Source organism: Hypomesus nipponensis, chromosome 2 (assembly GCF_054491055.1).
Source record: "Hypomesus nipponensis isolate SF chromosome 2, ASM5449105v1, whole genome shotgun sequence".
In the NCBI taxonomy this organism is placed as follows: Eukaryota; Metazoa; Chordata; class Actinopteri; order Osmeriformes; family Osmeridae; genus Hypomesus; species Hypomesus nipponensis.
This window is the reverse complement of record NC_140362.1, coordinates 18,168,328-18,191,001: the sequence shown is the minus strand read 5'-3', so window position 1 is coordinate 18,191,001 and position 22,674 is coordinate 18,168,328. Positions and strand designations below refer to the sequence as shown.

General features: G+C 40.3%; 4 protein-coding genes across 4 annotated transcripts; 3 read left to right on the top strand and 1 right to left on the bottom strand.

The window, feature by feature from the left end:
• Positions 1–988: 988 nt before the first annotated feature.
• On the top strand, positions 989–8,916 carry LOC146301160 (soluble guanylate cyclase 88E-like). The gene is made up of 16 exons (XM_084670615.1): positions 989–1,116; positions 1,311–1,443; positions 1,643–1,817; positions 1,911–2,002; positions 3,906–4,163; positions 4,407–4,551; positions 4,964–5,089; positions 5,174–5,294; positions 5,520–5,649; positions 6,073–6,219; positions 6,554–6,700; positions 7,149–7,305; positions 7,563–7,672; positions 7,994–8,083; positions 8,254–8,372; positions 8,553–8,916. Exons 1-16 carry the CDS (start codon positions 989–991, stop codon positions 8,914–8,916), a joined length of 2,442 nt encoding a protein of 813 aa, XP_084526741.1.
• Positions 8,917–11,755: 2,839 nt separating this feature from the next.
• Positions 11,756–17,353, top strand: tnfaip8l2b (tumor necrosis factor, alpha-induced protein 8-like 2b). Its single transcript, XM_084709470.1, has 3 exons — positions 11,756–12,145; positions 15,568–15,891; positions 16,088–17,353. The coding sequence occupies exons 2-3, from the start codon at positions 15,574–15,576 to the stop codon at positions 16,328–16,330; spliced, it is 561 nt and encodes a 186-aa protein (XP_084565596.1). The 5' UTR covers positions 11,756–12,145; positions 15,568–15,573; the 3' UTR covers positions 16,331–17,353.
• Positions 17,354–17,602: 249 nt separating this feature from the next.
• Positions 17,603–19,408, bottom strand: lysmd1 (LysM, putative peptidoglycan-binding, domain containing 1). Its single transcript, XM_084709460.1, has 3 exons — positions 18,787–19,408; positions 18,325–18,632; positions 17,603–18,150 (listed from the first exon to the last, which is right to left on the bottom strand). The coding sequence occupies exons 1-3, from the start codon at positions 18,964–18,966 to the stop codon at positions 17,970–17,972; spliced, it is 669 nt and encodes a 222-aa protein (XP_084565586.1). The 5' UTR covers positions 18,967–19,408; the 3' UTR covers positions 17,603–17,969.
• An 11-nt stretch (positions 19,409–19,419) lies between these two features.
• On the top strand, positions 19,420–22,059 carry scnm1 (sodium channel modifier 1). Its single transcript, XM_084709448.1, has 8 exons — positions 19,420–19,606; positions 19,776–19,846; positions 19,949–20,037; positions 20,133–20,227; positions 20,314–20,414; positions 20,513–20,643; positions 20,943–21,072; positions 21,236–22,059. The coding sequence occupies exons 1-8, from the start codon at positions 19,556–19,558 to the stop codon at positions 21,372–21,374; spliced, it is 807 nt and encodes a 268-aa protein (XP_084565574.1). The 5' UTR covers positions 19,420–19,555; the 3' UTR covers positions 21,375–22,059.
• Positions 22,060–22,674: the final 615 nt, after the last annotated feature.

The following is a 22,674-nucleotide window of genomic DNA, read 5'->3' as shown; positions in this document are numbered from 1 at the left end:
AAATAAGTGCCATTGGGTAGAACCAGAAGAGCATGTAGTTAAACAAATTACAATTAAACAACAAGATCCTCGAAAGTGCTAGTGTACCTGAAGGAAAGAAACTTTCTCACATACATGACAATAGCCTGCTCTTTCTATACAGTTTGTTTGACTACTGTTGTACATTCATCACCACCCCTCTTCCTTTGATTACCTGCCAGAAACATGCCTTGGCGCTGCTATTTTAACCCCGGCCACCTATTGACCTGACAGAGGAGTGTCAGGAGAGGGTGGGTGTCACAAGCAGGTGTTGGCTTTCGGCAGGGACCAGAATTGTTTGTAGCATAGGCTGGCACAGTCGGACTCACGGATTTCACGGCATAGACGCACTGCAGGTAAGGACACCTGTCTTTTCATCCTCTGTGATGCTTAAAGAAACATGCTTTTATTCTGCATTTATGTGTTCTTCTACGTAATCCCATGTATTGGACGAGATCTGGTAGGTTTTCAAAGATAAAATCCGGTGATATAGTTTAGAAGTGCTTCTTTTTCAATGACAACTATCTTGAACAGGCTAGTTTATCGACCAGCGTGTGTTAATATATTTCAATCCTTGTGTGGTGTTCATATTATTGGTCCTCACCCAATGTTTGCGGGTTTGATGGACTCATTGGCCACATGGACAACATTACTGTATTTTCAAAACAATACAGACATAATTTCTGTAACTGAACCTTCCATTTGCATTTTACTGGGATAAAGTGTTGGAAAATATTTATTTTATTTTATGTATCACAATAATATTTGGAAATACTGTATTGTAATAACATGGAATATGTGTCCCACAGACCCGGATATGGGTTTAATAGACTATAATTCAAATAACAAAAACTATGTTCACCTAAATGTTATAATTAACCACCCACTTTGTCATTATCTTCTCGTCCTTCAATATTTCAGTTGAGCAGTTAACAAAGGCATCAAAATGGAGGTCCCTAACCCCCTTAAGATGTACGGCCTGTACTTGGAAGCAGTAAATGATTACATCAATGAGTCTTATGGGGAGGATGTATGGAGACTGATTGAGGCCAGAGCAGAAATACCCCATCTGAAGTTTGTCCGCCATCAGATGTACAAGTACGGTCACCGTCATGCTCCTTCACATTAATCACCATGATGTTGGTTACTTTTTTCAAACTTTCAAATCTCAAACCCACTTTCTTTTGCTTTAACATGAAAATAAATATATTTTGAGTTGTAAACTTGGATGTTAACGCAATATAGAAAGCTGTGCCTATTGTGATGTAGATTTTTATATATATTTTTTACAGTGACAACCTCATCCTACGGTTAGCCAAGGCAGCTGGCGAGGTACTGGGAAAAACCCACGACGAGCTGATGTATGCCTTTGGTGTCTACATGGTGAAGAGGATCGGCAACTATGGCTATGAGAGGATTCTGAAGGTGGACATGCAACCTTCGGAATTAATAGCAATCTATGAAAAATTACACATTTTGGATTAAGGGTTAATTCAATATTTTATACAAGACTCTCATGTCAGACAAATGCACAAATATTAAACTTCCTGATTGGTATTTGAAGTACATTGCATCCCAGCCAATACGAAAGATGTCTGAATATATAATTTCCTATCTGTGGCAGGTGCTGGGGCGTAATGTGCGTGACTTCATCAATGAACTGGACAACCTGCACGAGTACTTCCGCTTCTCCTTCCCCAAGGTGCAGCCTCCTAGCTTCTGTGTGGAGGAGGAGTGTGAGACTAGCCTCACACTGCACTACCGCAGCACTCGCAAAGGGTTCACCCAATTTGTCAAAGGTATGTGACAGTGGATACCCTTGGTATACGGTTGAGATTTTGAACTGAGCCACCAGGTTTCTCATGATGATTGTTCCTCCTCTACTGACACAGGCCAGCTCTCCCAAGTGGGACGACAGTTCTACAACACAGACATTGAAGTGGAAATCCTGTCAAAAGAGGAGACTGAGAAAATGACATATGTGGTAAGGATTCAGATGTTCTCTTGAGGGAAGTACAGCTACCCATGGATGCTATTTTATGCTCAAATATGAACTGTGATGATGTCACTCACTGTAATGACCTGTGTGAAATGTACAATAGTATAGTGAGTGCCATACATCAAGCCAGTAGTAGACATCTACACTCTCACCCCACAAAGGCTAAGAATACCAAACCTGGTTGGAACGAGTATGTAGCAGACCACCAAGGAGCCGCTAAGGCGGCTTATAGGACCTGGGTTACAGCTGGTAGACCCAGACAGGGGCCAGACTTAGAACACAAGAAGCTTACTAATGCTAGATATAAATATGCAGTGCGCTTTGTTGGGGAGCTCATTCTATGGCTGAAAACTTGCTTGGTAACAATATCACTGAGTTTTGGAAAGAGGTTAAAGCCACAAATAGGGCCAAAACAGTACTGCCATGCCACATTGAAGGTGTATCTAGTGCAGACAATATAGCAGAGCAGTGGAGGCAGCACTATGCAGCTCTGTTTAATTGTATCAAAAGTGAGCCCTATTGTGTGGGCAAGTTAAATGAGGAAGTGATTCATTTTACTCCCAACGAGGTTTATCATGCTTTAGAGCAACTAGCTGATAACAAAGCCAGTAGCAAGGATAAAATCACTGCAGAGCATCTCAAGTTAACCAGTCCCAGAGTAGCAGCACTGCTGTCCATCTGCCTCACAGGGCTGATGACACATGGCATACTGCCAGACACCATGCTGACAGTCATATTGGTGCCAGTAATTAAGGACAAGGCAGGTAAAATAGGGAGTTTGGACAATTATAGACCCATCGCTTTGGCCAGCATTCTTTCAAATGTGTTAGAAAAAATTGTACTAGATAGACTGAGTGAGTTCATTTGCACCACAGAAAATCAATTTGGTTTTAAGTCTAAGCACAGTACAGATCTATGTATCTATGCCTTGAAAGAAGCTGTTGAATCCTACAGAAGGCAGGGCTCTACAATGCTTCTAAGGTTTATTGATGCTTCTAAGGCATTTGACAGAGTAAATCACCATAAGCTTTTTACTAAACTCATGCTTAGGGGTGTGCCTGGATGCATCATACGGTTCCTGGCTTACTGGTATACTAACCAAGGTCAAATGGGGAAACAGCCCATCCTCATCCTTCAGTGTAGGCAATGGGGTATGGCAGGGGGGACTTCTGTCTCCAGCCCTGTTCAACCTATACATGGTCTTGGACAACCTGTCGAAGCAGTTGGGGAAGTGTAAGACAGGTTGTCTGATGGGGAACACTCTGTTAAACCATCGGATGTACGCAGACGATTTGGCTATGATGTCCCCCAGCACTGTTGGTTTCCAGCAGCTGTTGGATATAAGCTCAGAGTATGGAGTCGAGTTTGACGTACAGTACAATGCAAAAAAGAGTGTTGTATTGAAATGTAGGACCAAGGAAGATCAGAAGCTACACTTTCCTGATGGTCACGTTCATGTCTCGACTTGATGAATCACAAAACTGTGTTATAATGATGCTCACCAGTCCCAGGTGTAGCTCAGTATGGGTGCCTTTTAAAAGTCTCATGAATAAGAGTATGTTTGTATGCGTTTATGTATCTGTTCTTTTTTATGGTGTATGTCTTGCTATAGGGCCTGGAGCCTGTAATAAAGTTTAATAATAATATTGATTAGGAAAGGAGTATTTTTGCCAGGCCAATGGTGCGTGGTCATTGTGACTGGACAGGATTTATCCAGGTTTTAGGTTTGCATTGACCAGCAAATCTGGAATGACCTGTAGTTTGACACAAACGCAACACTTCTGAAGTGATACATTCAGCTCCATTGTCAAACTACCACTGGATTAACTCTAATGCCTCACAGCTGTACTGTTGCAGTTACCATCGCCTGTACTTTATCCACCCACAGATCTATAAGATGAACTTTGACAATGCTGCTTTCAAGCACCGCATGCCTCAACAGAAGACAGCCCCTGGCTATGAGAAGCTCCCAATGAAGAGGGGCATATTCTTCGACATGTTCCCCTTTAGTGTCATCTTCCGACGGGACATGACCATGTATCGCATCGGCGATGGCCTAAAGGAGGTCTTCTCCGATCTGCAGGGCAAGAAGGTCAACGAGGAGTTCACCCTGGTGCGACCCATGTTGGAGTTTAGCTGGGAAAATGTAAGTCTAGAAGTAAAGGAAATTACATTTTCCATGTAATTACCTAAACAAGACCAAAGTTAGCATCCACTTGGCCATGGAAAGCCGTACTTCCTCCATATCAAGTTTCACTGTAATATATTGTACCTCTACACCCATCCAGCATGTGTTACTGTAGGTAATGCTATGTAGTTACATGGTCGTTTTGAATTGCACCTTCATATTAAGTATTTCTGTTTTCTGTCACTGTTTCTGCTCCCTTAGATCTATACCCACTTGAACAATGTGTTTGAGCTGCTCTCCAAAGCTGTGGTAGAGAGCAAACAGAAGGTCAACATCCCAAAACTGAGTAAGGAGGAGCCTGAGGAGAAAGAGGAGTGCGAGAAAGTGAATCGAGAGGAAGAGAGAGGTACCGAGTTGGCAAGGGTGCATGCCCTACTCCGACTTTGCACACAGGCAGCCGAAAAGAAAGGGGAGTACCTCAACCGTTGTTTTTCCATACCAACCATTCACTCAACTGACTTACAACACATTTAAGATGTCTATGAGAAGATGATGGATAAAGTTATCAATAACAATTACAATTACAAAATCAATGTTGTATCGGTGCTCTCACACATTTGCTTGCATATCAGTTGCATATTCACTCATGATGCCGTGGACTCACTCAGGCACTCGCAACTAACTCCTTCACTCAGTCATAACTCACTCGCTTGCTCACTCACTCACTCACTCAATCACTCACTCACACATCGATTCACTTCCCCTCTCGAAGCCTTTCTTTCCTCATTTATTCAGTCATTCATCCCTACCACCGTTAGATGTGAAGTCAGTGGAGGATATGAAGGGAACGGACCAGGAGTACAGTGGTGCCCTAACTCAATACAACAGCTCCGCCAACTCTGGAGGCGAGGACATTGAGCTCCTGGCCTTCCAGACTGTCACTGGTGAGAATCTATTCTGTATTCAAAAAAACACTTCAATCATTCAGATGTCAATCACACACAGGTTTTGATCAATATCATGTCCAGGGAAGTGCAGTGAAACCATCTTTGAGGATATGAGGGAACCCCCGAAGAAGCCCCTCCACTTGAAGGGTCAGATGAAGTATGTCCCTCAGTGGGACTCTCTCATCTTCCTTTCCACCCCCATGTAAGATCCTTCACAATATTTAATAAAACAAGTATATATATACATATATTACAATTACATGAATCAAGAACTGAATTTCAGTCAATCTTAGAATGCTGTTAAAAAAAACCTGTTACACAAACCTGTGTCACTTCAACACTGTCTTACCTCCCCACACTACTGTATTCTATTGATCTATTCTCCTTTTCTGGTGCCTTGTCCTCTTACTCCCCTTAATTCATGCAGCATAGAAACCGTGGAGGACATGATTAAAATGGGGGTATATGTGAACGACTTAAACCTCCATGACTCGAGCAGAGAGCTCATCTTAGCTGGTACGCAGCAGTCGGCTGAACTGCAGTTGGCTCTGGATCAGGTAACATATTTCTTCTTGTAACAGGAACAGCAGGTTATTTATTTTACTGGTACCATTCCGTGCGCGTTCCACCTATTTTCCATTAGAAAATGCCCTTGTCTTACACACGTGAAACTGTCTTGTGAGATCTTGATACAACGATGACTAGCTACAATGAAAAAAAAAAAAAAAAACATTTTATAAATAATAAATTAATAATAATTCAAGTTATCTGCTTTTTTTGCTCATGTCCCTTTAGGGGTTGCACAATACTGTTTGTATAAATATGATGCTGACACTACTATAGGCTCTTACATTGCATGTACAGATACAGTGCATGAAAAGAATGTTTTGCCACATGAATAAGATGAAAAGCTTAGACCTAAAGAAGCTGAGGAATATTGTACATTCCTGAGTCTCTCTCAACCTTGCGTACAACTACAGGAGCAGCAGAAGTATGCCCAGCTGATGGAAATCATCAAGAAGCTGGACGAGGAGAAAAAGAGGGGGGATTCCCTGCTTTATGCTATGATCCCAAAGGCTGTGGCCGACCGTCTCAGGAAGGGCATCACTGCCCTGGAGACCTGTCAGGTAACAGACAGATAATGGCACATGTCGAGCTACATGGATGCAAACCAACTGCTTTTCTTTCAAAAACTTCAGAAAAGTGTTTTGTAATTTGGTGTATTTTCTTGGTTGCTATTAGTGCCAATGAACCCTGAAATGATTCAGGCTTTATCTTAAAAATATATTATATGTATATTTCACAAAGAGCATGCTATTACTTCAGTCCTTTTTGTAAATCTCTCCTATATTCCAAATGTATTATGGCTTTCACTTCATTAGATCCAAAAATACCCATTAAACTGTTACGGTAAACTGCTGAAAACTCTTGAAAGTGACTGTTCCTGCCTTTTCTCGCCAGGTTTTCCCAGATGTAACCATCCTGTTCAGCGACGTGGTGAAGTTCAATGAAATCTGCATCCACATTACGCCCATGCAGGTGGTGGACATGCTCAATGAGATCTACATCGTCTTTGACACGCTTAGTGAGAAACACAACGTGTACAAGGTGAAAACAATCACGACTGTTATTCCCATAATATGGTCCTATAGATGTTATGTCCTGTTCTGAAATTGTCAATTTCAGTCTCAAAAAGGGGATAATGGCTTATGTGCCCTAAATAGATTTGTGGTGGTACTCTTTAACAACCTCTAATCAAAATTCAAGAAATGTTCTATTGTATTCAAGGGTTCTGATCTTTAAAATATCAAATATATTATTTTTTTTAAGACTTGGAATCAATAAATGTGTAATGATAGCAACATCCACAATACTTTTTCCATTATTTTTTGGGGCCTTAATTTTGTCCCGGAAACCCACTAGATTAACATTGCATTGCATTTCTATGCTGACTGTCAAATCCAAGGTCCCCACTCTAAACCGTTGTGTGGTTACACTGATGTAGAAAATTACGTTTTATTCAGCAGCGAGTCTGAACCAAACTTAATCTTACCAGGTGGAGACGATCCGAGACGCCTACATGGTGGTAGCAGGTGTGCCCAACAAGACCACATTCCATGCCCACCATATATGTGACATGGCCTTGGACATGCTGAGCTCTATCGACCACCTCAAAGACCCCTCCACTGGGGACAACATTCAGATCCGAGTCGGTGAGTACAAAGATACTCAATAGCAAGACAAGCTGGACATCGAAATAAACAGATTTTCCATTGAAAAGACATCTTACTTCGAAAGTGCCAATTTATATTGATACCAACACTAATATACTAATATACACATTAGGCATTCCGAATTTACAGTATGGTCCTTCTGACCCTGGTAAAAATCTATCAAATTATGTTCAAGGTATAGCTTTTTTGCAGATGGAGAAATTAAATTGGTAACTTTGTTTGATTATGTGTTGTAGGTATTCACTCAGGCATGGTGGTTGCTGGGGTGGTAGGACTAAAGATGCCTCGCTACTGTATGTTTGGAGACACAGTGAACACTGCCTCTCGTATGGAGAGCAATGGGGTGGTAAGGAATGTTACCACAAGCTCCAATATGTTTTCACATTTACATTTAGTCATTTATCCATTCTTATCCAGAGTAACTTAAAGTAAGTACAGGCCCATTCACCCCGAGGCAAGTAGGGTGAAGTGCATTGGCCATGGACACAACTTCTTTTGCACGACCGGGAATTGAACCGGCAACCTTCTGATTAATAGCCCGATTCCCTAACCGCTCACTCATCTGACCACCTGTTTTAGTTTATTTTGTGGCTTAGCTATATGGTAACGACTGACTTAATGTTTTACTGTCTGTTAGTCTTTAACGTTTGACTATTTCTGTGTAAAGGGTATGCAAATACATATCAGCCAGACCGCCAAAGATCATCTGGAGCACGAGCCTTATATAATCGAGGAGAGGGGCAAGATATTTGTCAAGGTCAGTTTTTATATTTAAAAATGCTGGGCCAACTGACACTGAAGAAAAAAACTACAAACCACAATAGCATTTTGTTTCATAATACTCCTTTTTGTATCAACAAACATACACTGGCATTACAGAAAGTAAATGATAGCAGTAAGTCAATAATAGATTTTGCTTAAACCCAGGGTAAAGGCCAAATGAAAACCTATTGGCTGAAAGGGAAAAAAGACCTCTCGTTCAAGACCCCAGCAGAACTGCGCTACAGCAGTGAACAGAAAGACTCAGAGGACAGGAGCTCACATGGGTGAGTGGGGAAGAGGAGGGGAGGAAGGGTGAGCAGAGGAAAGGAAAGGGGGAGGAGTGAAAAGAAGGGGAGACTACAGTTAGACTGGAGTTGGAAACCTCCATGTTAGCAACCTTTCTATAGTAGACAGATGCAGCATCCCCCTATTGTTTAAGCCTTACTGTGTATGTGTGCTAACAGCTCCACCTGCACTAACACCAAGCGCTCCACCTCCAACCTCAACATCCCCAATGAGGAGCAGGCGGAGAGAAAGCCCACACCGACCGATATGCCTGCAGAAACCTTACCCCAGCGAGAAGGCAACACTGAGGCCCCCTCTGTTTCAGCTGAGCCCCAGGAGAAGGAGAAAGCCAAAAAGACTAAGAACAACAAAGGGGCTAAGCCTGAGGCACCCCAAGTCAATGCTGTGCAGGAAAGTGCACCCCTAGTGGGAAAGCCAGAGAATGCAGCCCCTGTGTTGAACAAGAGAAACAGCTTCCGGCAGCAGTATGCCAAGCTACCCACCAACCTGCCCTTGCGTAGCACTTCCTGCTGCATACTGTAAGAGCCGCCAGAGTGTTCAAGTCATGCCTATAGGGAAAATGATGGTGGGGTGAGGAGTGAGGCGAGGAAAGGATATGTTGTGCGATGCCCCAATATATGTTCCATGTCAGGACAGGGAAGAGTATAGCAACATGAAATGCCAAAACAACATACTCCGGCCATGCCATTTAGTTACACACACAATTAGCCAGTGAGACCATATCCTATCAAAGACATACATAGGTAGCGTATAGGTGGTCTCAATGCCCCTGTCTCTCCTACATGAGAGTCGGGGAGAACAGCATGGCAAAAGTGGCCTGTAAAACCTGGGAGAAACCTAGAACAGCAGAGCCAGTGTTTTATCTCAATGGCCTTTATTCAACACCACCCCAAAAATCCCCATTCTACTCATGGTACTTCCTTTTTCCTTGTTAGTCACTGTGTCTTGCTTCTTCATCAATGTTTATGCTCCCCTGTGCCATTTATACTAAACTAGGTCCAAAGTGAGTGGAAGTGGAATTTAGCTATTATTGACGCTATATCGAGAAATTATTTTCTCCCAAAGTTCACCTAAACCGGATTTGTAACACTTTCATCTCAGAGGCTTGTTGGGCTCCAAGCCTCGAGTATCAGTAATTGTGAATAGATAATGAATGCGGAAAAGAGGTACATTTTCAAATGCTTTTGAAACAGACAAAAAAAGTTATACATTTTTAATCCCAACTTCAGTTCTTCAAGTGTAACGTTTTACATGTTGTCACTCATATAGTCAAGAGAAAACAGACTTGTAATGTACATTTGTTCCGTTATTATGACCATGTTACAACAAAGGAATCATAACAATGTTCTGGAGAGTGATATAAGTCTCTTTTTCTTCAATTAAAATAGACTGCACACTCAGATTGGTACACAGGGTGATATGACGAGAAGTTGTATTTTATTTGCATGAACATCGATTTTAGAACATCTGAATAGAAATGCATATAGATTGATTATTTGTAATGACGGATATTTAGCATGATTTTCTCAATAATTTTGTTTTTCCACTTACCTTTATGTTAGTATATATTTTAACTATAAAAATGTGATGTACAGTCACTAAAACATGACTCTGCATTTTTTTGTTGTTCCTATTCTTCTTTACAGAAAACAAGTTATCCAAGTTTTCAAGACATAAAAAACTGTAAACACAATCAAATGATTATAGAAGCAATGGAAGAACCACAAAAATGAAGGAAGAGTTGCATGTGATACACCTTCAACCAAAGCAATGAGGAAAATGACTCGCAGTCAAATGTGGGGCGATAAGATTAATTCCTTGATCTCTTTTGAGTTAATATGACTTGTCTTTCTATATGCCACCCGCCCACCTATCAAATAACACATGTAGCAGAACTATAATGTGTGCTCAGAAAAAAAACTATTTTCACTCCAAAAGAATTATCAGTCTCGGCTATATTATCTCTAACACACTGAAGTCAGTAAATTAACATTAAAATTGTGATTCTCGCTTTCCTCTAAGAATTTATCTCAACAAGGAAGTTGTTCAAATGGGGCTTGTTGTAATACAGGTGGAAAAGGTAACGTTTTTTTTTCTGGACAAAAACTCACATACAAGCTCACAAAACACATGCACTCATGCACACACATTTAACTGTCACAGACATTTCTGTGTAAGATGTCATTACAAGATAAAGCGGAAGCCATCAGGAAACCGCTTAAGCACTGCTTCCTGTCTGTTGCCATGGTGGCAGGCCCCATTTTTCAGTTGAACAGTTTACTACATCTCAACTCAGTTTATTTCTTACAAAGGGATGTAAGTAAAAAACACTTTTAAAAAGAAACACAATGATGTAAGTCTCAAAATCTCCATTCCACTCACTGTGGGCTGGTATCCGCTCTGGCACTCCCTTCAGTCCAGTTGGGCCTTGATTTGACCTCTCACCCTAACATTTGAAAACAATCACACTCTTTAGACTACAGCACGATTGGACAGATCCCTTTAAGGGGTTGAGCCTCTGTTGATTGCCCTTTGGTCCAGCTGGTTGTCGTTGAGATACACCGATGGATAAACAGATTGTTTTTGAATCAGGGACTGGCCCAACCCATTTGAATCAGTTCATTCATGACTTGTCAGTGTGCTCTTTGATTCTCTTTATACAGCTTTAATAATGTTTACTTCATCTTAACTCTGCAGTGAGACCATATGTGTTTCCAAATTGCCATCTCTGGACAATATCAGTCTATTTGTTTTTTGTTTTACAAATGTAACATCCAAATGAGGTAAGAAAACACTGGAGGAGTGATAAATTCTATGGCAACCAGAGCAAACAAGGATATCACATAAAGGTGAGGAGGTAGTAGCTTGGAACTGGCCTCCTTCTATTACACCACTCCAATCCATTTCAGCACTCCAGTTACATAGGTCATAACAATACCATAAATGTAAGCAGTTTATTCCATGAAGTTTAGGATGAATGGATCCTGTGTATGATTTCCTATGAGGCTAGTGGGAGTTAGGAGAGAGAAATGAGAATGGAAGAGTGAGAGAGCGCGCAAGATAAAGAGGTGTGAAGTTTAAAATTAACATGTTGGTTATGTTTTGTAAGGTTACACATTGCGGGAAAGTGGAGTGTGCTGGTGTTCAGTGCTGACAGGAGCCACATTCCACAAGGTGAACACAAAAAGGACTAAGCCGCTCCCCTTTCAAATGACTGCATCACTGGATTATTGCAAAATTCTTTCTAGGGTTTTCACTTGTTAGGACCTGCAAAGGTACGCTGTCAGCAGATAGAAAAAGAGAGAGAGATAGAAAGAGAGAGAGAGAGACTAAGCAAAAGAAAAAGAGTTGGAAAGCAAGAAAAGGAGGAAAATATAGATTACTGAAGAGTATTGTCATTTCAAGAATAACAAGACAAGTTAGAATTAGCATATTTGAGTCACATACAAAAGAGATAGGAGATAGATAACGAGTGTAAGAGAGAGAGAGAGAGAGGAGAAAGAAAGAGACAGAGACTAAGGGGTGTGTCATAGCAATTTAGTTCCTCAAGGAAGTACAACTGAAAATGATCTTGAGACTGGTGAGCACAAGCAGATAGAAAGACGGCACAACTGATTTTCTTTTGTTTTCGCCTTGTAAAATGAAGGTGTACCGATAAATGTATTCTCTATGTTGACAACTTGATCCACGTGTAGAGAGCAAAAACTGACACAGAGGAGGGAGGGGGTACCACACTCACTGACAGACTCAGGTAAGGGTGCTCTCAATGTTTTTTATCTAATAGCAACCTAGCTACAACTAAACTGTGCAATTAATATTTGTATTGTACATAATTCTGTGATTGAACAAGTTATTTGAACATGTTTTGTGATTTACACCCAGGCAAAAAAGTAAGCAGGAAGGTGGTCAAATCAAAATCAATTTGGCAAAATGGATAATGTTTGATAATGTTCAATTTTCCTCTCATCTTTCTCATCTAAAACTTGGGTAGGAAAGACATTGTTCATTCAGATGGTGTAACAGAAAGGCAGCACCAAAGTGTATGTCCTTATGACCATAAAGCTGAACATACAGTACTGTCAGTGCCTGTTAAATATTACGCAACGTGGAGCAGTAGATGTTCCCTCCTTTAACTGGCCTACTTTGACTGAGTGTCCAAGCCTGTGAAGTGAAAGAAATATTATGACACAACAGCGTTCAACAGATGGTAGGGATGTAAAAAACAAGTTGTGAGTCTGTGATGACTCCTCAGTGCAAACCCAACTGCTGTCAGTTTCGTTTCCCTTTTGAACCAACAAAAGTCTGTGAGTCTTGAACACCCTATTACAAATGTAATTGTTACTATGGTACTACTACACAGTACTATAAGGTATAGGTTTAAAACAATTAAAACCATAATCAATTGATGAGTTCATCAGTACACTGATGATGCACTGGCACATGCACTAACTAGGGCATCTTAGGAAGCCAGTAAACATTCATCAACAGTCTCAGTGTACCTCCTTTGTGAGTGACCACAGTGCTACACATCCCTTTTTGATCTACTATGGGAAACCATTGATGAGGCCCACGTGGAATGTTTAAAAATATATACCTTGGGAACACTTTTGTTTACTTATCTGACAGAGATAACTCCAAGATGTCGCAAAGAACATGGACTGTTTCCATTATTTACTCTACAAAGTTTTAAAAGTTACACATTCTATGTATTACATTTTGATTATTCTCAATTTTGAAAAAGACTGCGAATAGAATAACGTGTCTCACTCGGGTCTCAGTGCCCCCAAGTCCAGACAAGCAACGACACACGTAAGCCTATTGGGGCTAATGTTTAAGAAGCCTGTACAAGCAAGGACCTGGTGCCTCTTAATAACAGTGTTACCCATGTGAGAAGGCCAACCTAAGGGAGTCACCACTGGCTTTACCTATACACACAGACATACATCCATGTATACATCCATAAATACATACAGACAGTACATACACACAAACAGATACAAACACATACACCCAGCCCCTGGCTACACACTGCCGTTGTCTGTGGAATGCTGGAATACTTAATGTTTATCTTTAATGCCTGCCTGCTTGTACTTAATCCACCAATCAGCACTCTCGATTGGAGTGTCTATCAATGGGACTCTCTTGCATCCAAACAACCTGTAGATGAAAGCGAAAGTTACAAAATACTGATGTGATTAATTTCTGGTTAATTCATCTCCAAAGGAGTATTTAGTTTCAGTCCATTTAGTATGGGTCTGGTTTGAGTTGTGACTAGTCATACATTAACACACCACCTAAAGAGTTGTCTCTTTCAATTGTGAACAATTGTTTTGAAGTTAGCAGTATAACAGGTCTGAACTCTTCCAAAATAGTTTTCTGCACCAGGTTATTATAGCTAGATCACCTGTACATAAACTCTTAAAAACACACATTAACCATATTCCTATTCCATTGTTGGTTGGCATTTCCATTAGTTAAAAAGTGGCTTAATGTAATAGTAGTATTTTGAACAATTGACTCTCATGCAGAGAGTTTAAACACAACCACAGTAGACTGTTTCCAGCTCTGCCTCCATATTTCTGGAGTGAATGTATTTCCTGATGGGGGCACACATCTCTCATCAATTCACAGTAGGCTTTTGGAGCATAGAAATGAGATTTAGAGCCATTTTGAAATAACTATCATGCTGCTCCACTTTCATTATCACAGTTGAGGGAAATGAATCTAATGAATGTTCACTAATTCCCCACAGAGATTAAGCTTTCTATTGAAGCACACCATTAGAAATATGACACTGGTTCAGAATTAATGGATATGCATGTATTAGAAGGCGTAATGGGATGTCTTATGCAAGATTAGTGTTTGAATAACATGGATGTTGTAACTGACACTGGGTGAATGCAAGCAATGCAGTGCTACACTTACTATCTATTAAGCACATTATATATATATATATATATATATATATATATATATATATATATATATATATATATATATATATATATATATATATATATATATATATATATATATATATATATATATATGGATCACACTGCTCAACACCTGGCAATTTGCTTTAAGTGCTATGAGTGTGTGCATAATTTCAGTGAAAAGTCTAGATTATCGCTTTTTAACCAAATACAGAAACACACCTGCAGCTGTTTAAAAAGTAGATAAAACACATGTTGTGTACACCCAAATGACACTTAAATGGAGTTCAATCCTGCTGCCCATGTTCTGTAAATGATGTCGCAAAGGAAAGAGGAGGTTTCATTTGCACAAGAGTGCATTCCAAACCTTCTATAGCAAAAAGTGACTTGGTTTCTAACATTCTCTGTTACCACTGTGTCAATGCAACCAGCACGGCAGGTAGGGACCTGCTGTAGCTATGCAGCCATGTCTGCCTCACAAACTTGTCCACACAGGCCTGAGTGGGGTTTCAACATTGAAGTACTTTACATAGGGTGGTGACAACAAGTCAATTAGTTGTTTAGTAGTTAGCTCTTGACAATGTTTATATGATGTGGAATGAAGTGGACTAACTCTAATCTTAATTCACTAATTCTCAATTTGACACATCCCACCTCAATAAACTATGGGAGTTATTCTGTATTTACCTCCATTGATAATATTCTTGATAACTTAAATCTCCAACTGACTACAAGAAAGCCACTGAAGTGCATTGTTAACCATATACATAACTATTTTCTCAAATGGGTTAGGATAAATCTATAATAGGCAAATCCAAGTCAAGCCTCTACCTAGAATGACCCTAATCCTGTCAGACTGTGTGGTATAACAGCAGTATATGTTTGCATGAAACAGATACAATGATCACTGATGACTTCCCATGGGTTGGTTTTCCGTATTTCTCCCCTGGAGAGTGGTAGGCATAGGGAGTGCAGCCTCCTTAGGGGACAGGTCTAGGTGCTTCCCGTGGGTTTTAGCTGTTTACGTCTGTTGTACTAATATGAAAAACAAATGATTTTGTCTGAGCTGAAGGGTACTTAAAGGGCTTAAAACAACCCTAAACCCAAACATCTAAAACAACAAACGGTGGATAAGTAAGTGCATAAAGCAGGCTGGATGTTCCAGATGTTTTTGGACAAGGCACGGAATTTAAAATGTTAACCATTTTTGTTCAACTCTGTCCTGCTTTCTCCTCAGGTGACAATGGAGTCCTTTAGCTCCAAAGACATGGCCATGCAGGCCCAGAAGAAGATCCTCAGCCACATGGCCAACAAGTCCATGGTCAACATGTTTATTGATGACAACAGCAGTGAGATCATGGATGAGCTCTACCGTGTGTCTAAAGAGTATACTGGCAATCGTACAGAGGCCCAGAAGGTAATAAAAGATATGATCAAGATTGCAGTGAAGATTGGTGTGCTGTTCCGACACAACCGCTTCAATGCAGGCGAACTAGGTTTGGCTCAGGAGTTCAAGAAGAAGTTGCACCAAGGAGCCATGACAGCCATTAGCTTCTATGAGGTAAAAAGACCCCAAAAAGTTTTTGTTTCATGTTTAACATGTGTAGTTCAGTATTTAGATAACCAATGACAAAAGGTACCATTTAAGAGGATCAATCAATTTGATGATAGTAATGCTATAATTTGAGAAGACGGGCATTTTGTTATAATACTGAAATCCCATGGTAATTACATGACTATCACTTCCTGTGGTGTAGGTGGAGTTCACCTTTGACAAGACCGTGATGTCAGAGATCTTGACAGGATGCAGGGACTTGCTGTTGAAGCTGGTCAACACTCACCTCACAGCCAAATCTCATGGCCGCATCAACCATGTGTTCAACCATTACGCTGACCCAGAGCTCCTGACTAAGCTGTATGACCCAGATGGCCCCTTCAGGCCCAACCTTATCAAGATCTGCAATGGACTCAACAAACTGGTAGAGGAGGGAACAATATGAGTCACCTGCAATGGCCTAACGTGTGTGAGACACTGAGAGATGTGTTCAAAAAGGTCTGGCTTAGAACTCATTGGGCTGACTGATCAGATAGGATGTGAAATCACTGAAGACTGTTACAGTTGGAACTGGTGTTACATGAAGCAGACCCTGATGTGCTATCATGCCAAAAAAAAGACTGAACAAATGGGAAAAAGACATCTGGACCTTAATATTTGTTGCTAGTAAATGATATTTCAATTTTTAAATGGTACGTCTAACACAGGAGTCTCCAAACCTGTTTCTGGTGAGCTGCCTGCATGTTTTTGCTCCAACACAAATCTAGCACACCTGATTCTAATAATTAGCTGGTTGATTGGGTAACTAGTGTTGAATCAGGTCAAATAAGTGTGTTTGGATCCAAAACCAACAGGCAGATAGCTCTCCAGAAAAAGGGCTGGAGACCACTGGTCTACTGTTTTTTATAGTAAACACAAAGGTCAAAAGGATTTCCAGTTTCTGGAAAGTCCAAAATATGCTTGAATGGGATAAAATCACTATTTGAAAAATGGAATTACCATCTATACATTTCAATTCATTGTATGCATTGAAAACCAAAAAGATCCCCAAACTATAACCAATGCTTTTCATTGAAGTCTTAATCACAAATTGATACAAAGATCCTGCATTGCCATCTGGTGGTTAAAAAAAGTCATGCTTCAGAAAAATGCAGTTACTATGTTGCACATCTATTTCAAAATACTGTGGGGTACAATCAGTAATTAATGTTACAGCTTAGGAAGAACTAAAAATAACGATTGTTTTTATATGAATCCCAAAATGGCTTATTTTGTAACATTCAAACCAATGCAATTTAAACAATAAATCTTGGTTATTTACTGTCTTTTTGTAGATTTTATGAATATGTTTTTATTCTGACAAAATCTATTAAGATTGGTGGTAGTGTGCAATAATACTGGAACATCTGAACTGCAGAAATGTAATGTATTTGCTCCTCACATGAGTAACAAAGTCAATGTACTGAAACATCACATTAAACCCTTCACTAGTTTTAGTAATCCCTTTGTAGTCTCAAATGGTTATCAAGACAACACAATTTGGACAAGCATCACTACCATCTATCTATGTCACCCACTTTTTAAAACACTAACCTGTCACAAGAAAGGCTCTGTTTAGCCTGCAAGATGAATTGACCTAATAATCAGATACACTTAGGGACTTAAACTCAAGTCATGAGCTGATTACATAATTTGAGTTAGGAACCAACACCTTGCATTCCATCTAAATAATTGCTCAGACAATGTTTTAATACAACACGAAACCGTTGTTGAGCTTCCAGACTTCATACCATGATTCATTTAATCCACAAATACCAAAATCGTGACTCACAAATTATCACCAGTTACAACTCGTGCAGCCCTAACTGGTATGGAGTACATGCCAGTTTAGACAGCAGCTAACCCTAACCCCAACAAAACGTGCACACACATTCAAGTAAGGAGCCCATTGAACAAGAGGTGATACTTCTGATGGAATAACAGCTCCTCTAAATCTGTCTGGCCAGATTATCTTGGAGGTCAATCCCTTTGACGAGCCTTTGTATTAGCTTCATCAGTCCCATAGTTAGAGGGGAGAAATGGCATCACAACTCAAAGATCTCGTCCTCCCGGTCTATTAGTTTCTTGGAGCATCTGGTGATAGTTAGGGGCACAGCCCCAAGTACTGTTTGCTGGTGTATTCTGGAAGCTGAAGTTGCACTTTGGGACCTTGTGAGCCTGCGTTCTGGTGCTCTGCTGGCACAAGCTGCTTCCAGAGAGGCAAATCTGTGATGAAGAAAAATAACAGCCCAATAAAGTCACTGATATTTGGCAAGGAAAAGCTTAATACTATTCACAGCACATATTCGTCTGATGATTTAATTTGTTGTCTTCTCTTAAATGCAGTTCAAACCATAATGCTTAAGAATACAGAATATGTGGAATGACAATTATTGCTACCTTTTTTCTCCTTCTAGACATTTTTTGACAGCAGCCTGCTTAGACTGGTTGATCCTACTGTCCATCCTTTTCAAGAAATCCATTGGCGAAAGTTCTTCTTCAAGGCAATCCTCCTTTACAGAGTTTCTCACTGGCTTCCAATGTTGGTCAGAGTTGCAAATGGTGTCCTTTGCCTGGTTTAAATTCTCCTCAGCTAAACCTGGTCCATTGTAAGAGTCAGGTGCCAAAAAAACTGGGATAGACAGAGATGTCTTTAAGAATATTGAGTCATTGGTGTAAAGCCTATTTGCTCTTTTAATGTCTTCCATCTGTAAGAGAGAACATAGTTCCAGGTAAGGTTACAACGTTGTGGGATGCCAGGTCCCATATAATTCCAAGGCACACTAAAGACAACCAAAAGCTAACTACATTAATTAAATAATCTATCACTAACTAGCGTTGCTAACTAGGCTTTATACTTACAGATACTCCATATTTCAAGGAGAGTCCTTGCAATGTCTCCCCTGGTTGGACAAGATGTTCAATTCGTCTTTGGCGAAGTGGAGAAAGAGAAGACTTAACCAGACTACCATACGACCTAGTGCGGGAACACCGTAGTCCACTCGTAGGTAGGGGAGCACATTCATTGACACGGGAGGACATAGCTAGACTTTACATGAAACATATGGTGTGTTGGTTTCAGCCTTCTGCAAATCCCTTGCGTCCATCAAGATCCGTCAGCTGCTTTGTCATGCAAACTGAGGTTAGCAAGCTAATCTAGCTAACAACGTAAACGTAAAAGCCTAGCAATAGTTCTAAACTATTCGTCTCTATCACATAGCTAGAGCTAGCTATAATACCGCACCGCGTTAGCATTCGTCTAACTAACTTCTTGGTATTTCGATTTCGGACAGCTAAACACGCTGAACTAGTACTTCACTGATTCACTCAATAAACTAGGGTTGCTCGCAAGCATGTTACCGTCAAATGTGAACGTAAGTCTTTACGGTTGGCTACGGAATAAGGTGCCATGTATTATATATCTCAATGGCAATCTTCATGTTATTCTAAAAACAAACAAGGAAGTTCAACGATTGAGGAATTCGTCTCATGCTCAGCATGCTCACTGTGATGAAACCCCATATCCCACAATTCTTTCTCCAAAAACCCGGAAATAAACATGAACACGTTCACTGTAGTCGATCAGTCTGCTAGTGCTAGAGCTACATAAATTGTAACCGAGAGACTAAACATGTCTTTCAAACGAGAAGGCAATGACTCAAGTCAACTGAATATTCTGAAGGTACTGTAATGTTTTTCACATAGCCTAATCATTTAAAACGTTTTCTACTCTACAGCCAGCTAATTGTCAGCATATTTTGTTTGTTCATCTGTGTAGCTAGGGAGTATTAGCTATTTACCTAGCTGGGAAGTCTAACTTGCCGGTCTGTGTTCAAACGATTACTTTCCAGAAACGACGTGTTGCAGATCTCCTATCTAACTTTATTCCAGAAGACGAAGCAGCCTTGTTGAAAAATGGAAGGTGGGGAGTATATTACGGCGTGTTAGCTCGATGCTTAGACCATGAAGCCTGCATGCATGTGTAGTGTGATAATTGATCAATGATTCTCAATTTCCTTTGCAGATACACTTGTCTTGTGTGCTCCTACCGTCCTGTTTTTGATACAGTTGACATGCTAACAGTACACCGGAAGGGTAAAAGGCATCTTGAAGGTGAGAGAAAGATGGCAACATTTTTTTCAATTTTAAGTAACAGGCTACTACTATCTGTGGAGATTGAACTTGCTTACACAGGACATATTTTTCAGGAATGAAGTGGCATTATGGACAGAAAAAACAACTGCAAAATGAAATAGCAAAAAGGCAGCATCAAGACTATGTTTTAGCTGAAGACAGTAGACAGGTAAAACTTGGATAGTTTTTTCTTGTAAAGGAATCAACAGGCCACTATCAGTGTAAGGCATTAGTTTGCGATTTTGTTGTTACCAGGAACCTTCCAGTTCAGCCCCCCTTCTGACACAGACACGCAAGATTGCCCATCATGCCTTACTGAAAACTACACCCTACAGCAGTTGCCATAAAAAGACCAGGTATGGTGATTACAAATTTTAGACACTGGTGTACTACACTGGTTCACTGTCAAAAGTCAAACTGTGCAGAAAACAATTGTTAAAATATTTATTTCCAGCACAAAGTCTGAAAAAGGGCCCGCAAACTCAGGCTCTGAGATTAATATCAGCCCTTCCAGCACAACATCATCACCTCAGCACCAAACAATAGAGCAACCCTCAATCAATGCAGCCCACAGCACACCAACAGGTACTGTCTACAGTAGGGCTGCCTAACCCTGATCCTGTAGAGCTACTGACCTGTAGCTTTTCATGCAAACCCTAATAGGACACACATGATTCTAATAATTAGATAAAGTGAAACATGTTTGCTTCAACAGGGGTTGGAGTGAAAATGTACAGGAGGATATTATAGATCTCCAGGAGCAGGATTGGACAGCCCCTGGTCTACTGCATGATTGTCTTGGGAACCTGGTTATATCAATGCATGGGTGTATTCATGAATGTTCATACATTCTTTAGTTGGACCATTGTTATGTATTTCAACAGTTGATCAGGGATTGTGTCCATCTGAGAGGAAAAATGAGTCGAAGACAACAGATCCAACAGTGTCCCATGAGTCTGAACATTCAACAGCCCAGAGAAGACGAGAGTTGGAGCATTATCTAAAGTTGAAAAGGTACTGCTTACAGTTTTCTGGTCATGAATTCAAGTCAAGCTTTTTACCGTGTTTATGATTTGCTTTCTTCACTTGTATATCACACCACTAGGTGTCAGTATAGCCTTTCTTAGTATTCATCCGTATTCCTTTTCTACAATTCTTTATTCCGTATCATCAACAGTGCAGGGTGGCTGCAGGATAGAAGTGGTCAGTGGGTGAAGGATGAGAATGTGGAGTTTGATTCAGATGAAGAGGAACCTGCTCCTGTACCGTCTTCCCCCGGTGACTCAACCAATAACAGACCAGAGGACCAGCATTGACATCACTGTTAGTGATTCCAAAAGCCCATTGGTGGGGAAATCAGCTAAAACTACTGAGGTTTTTAAATAATATAGGACCAAAAAACGATGGAAAAACAATAACCATTTGACCTTAGAAAATTAACCTGTTGTAAAGTCTTAACAAAGATTGTTGCAAGATGATCACAGTGACTTTCCACCTGGCAAACACTGTTGCCTCTTGCCGGCAACTATTTTCAGTTCCTTTTGTGTCCTACTCTTTCTCCTTTCTCCTATTGTATTTTGTCCCAACACCTTCAAACTACGCCCCCTGTCAGTTAACTATAAATCAGCTAGTCATCAGATGGCCAATAAAAGTTGCTAATTTTGGTTGTGGAGCCACCGGTTAACATTTCTCGGAAGGTTATTATTCATATCACCAGTTGGTTTGAATTCGATCTCCCTCGGTCCTCTGTCGCTCTGTCCTTTTGGAACTCAGCATGTGATTGTCTCAGGATGTTGAGAATAAATGACTTCTTGATCTGTTATCTGTTTAAGCTAACTTTTATGAATAGGCTGGTTTAAAAAATAAATTAAAAACAGGATGGTTTTAAACTTTTTAAGCAAATACTGTGAATGATTGTTAATGACTGATGTATCATTGGAAATGCAAAAACTGACTGGTTTGTCTGGTATAAATCAATACAATTACCTTTTGATTTTCGAATACTCTCCATATATGATTGCTAACCAGAAACTTAAAACTGACCTGAAATGGATCGTTCCTGGGCACCTCTCAGCTGGGTAGTTGATAAAGTAGGTCAAGCACAACATAGTCTACATGTTATCCTACATTTGGTCTCCATAAATACACCTGTTTTTTCCTGTGCTACAATTATCAAAGGAAAAATACCTCCTAAAATAAATTATGGTATGGCAATACTGAACTTAAATCATTGCAACACTGGTTTCCATGCCAAGTGTCACCATGTAAAACAAGACAATGCAACCATGATCCATGCTAGACCGCATGTGAAAATCACCTGCCGCTTGCATAAAGAATGATTTTCTTGAAAGTCAAATGTTCAAAGCCTGTGGATTCCTTTAGGGCTGTGAAAGTCCTCAAAGGTTAACAGCTGTTTCTTCATGAGTTCATCATTTTTATGTTGGCAACTTGCGCATGTCCCTCACTGCTCCAGAGCTGTGAAAAGTTGTTACATATATTTGGAACTGGGAAACTCAAGCCCAGAGGAGTGAGTTACATAGACAGGACAGTGGCTTGGGGGTATATGGTGAGAGGGTTGTAAAAATAGGTCAGGTGCTGGGGGTGCACACCAGGAGG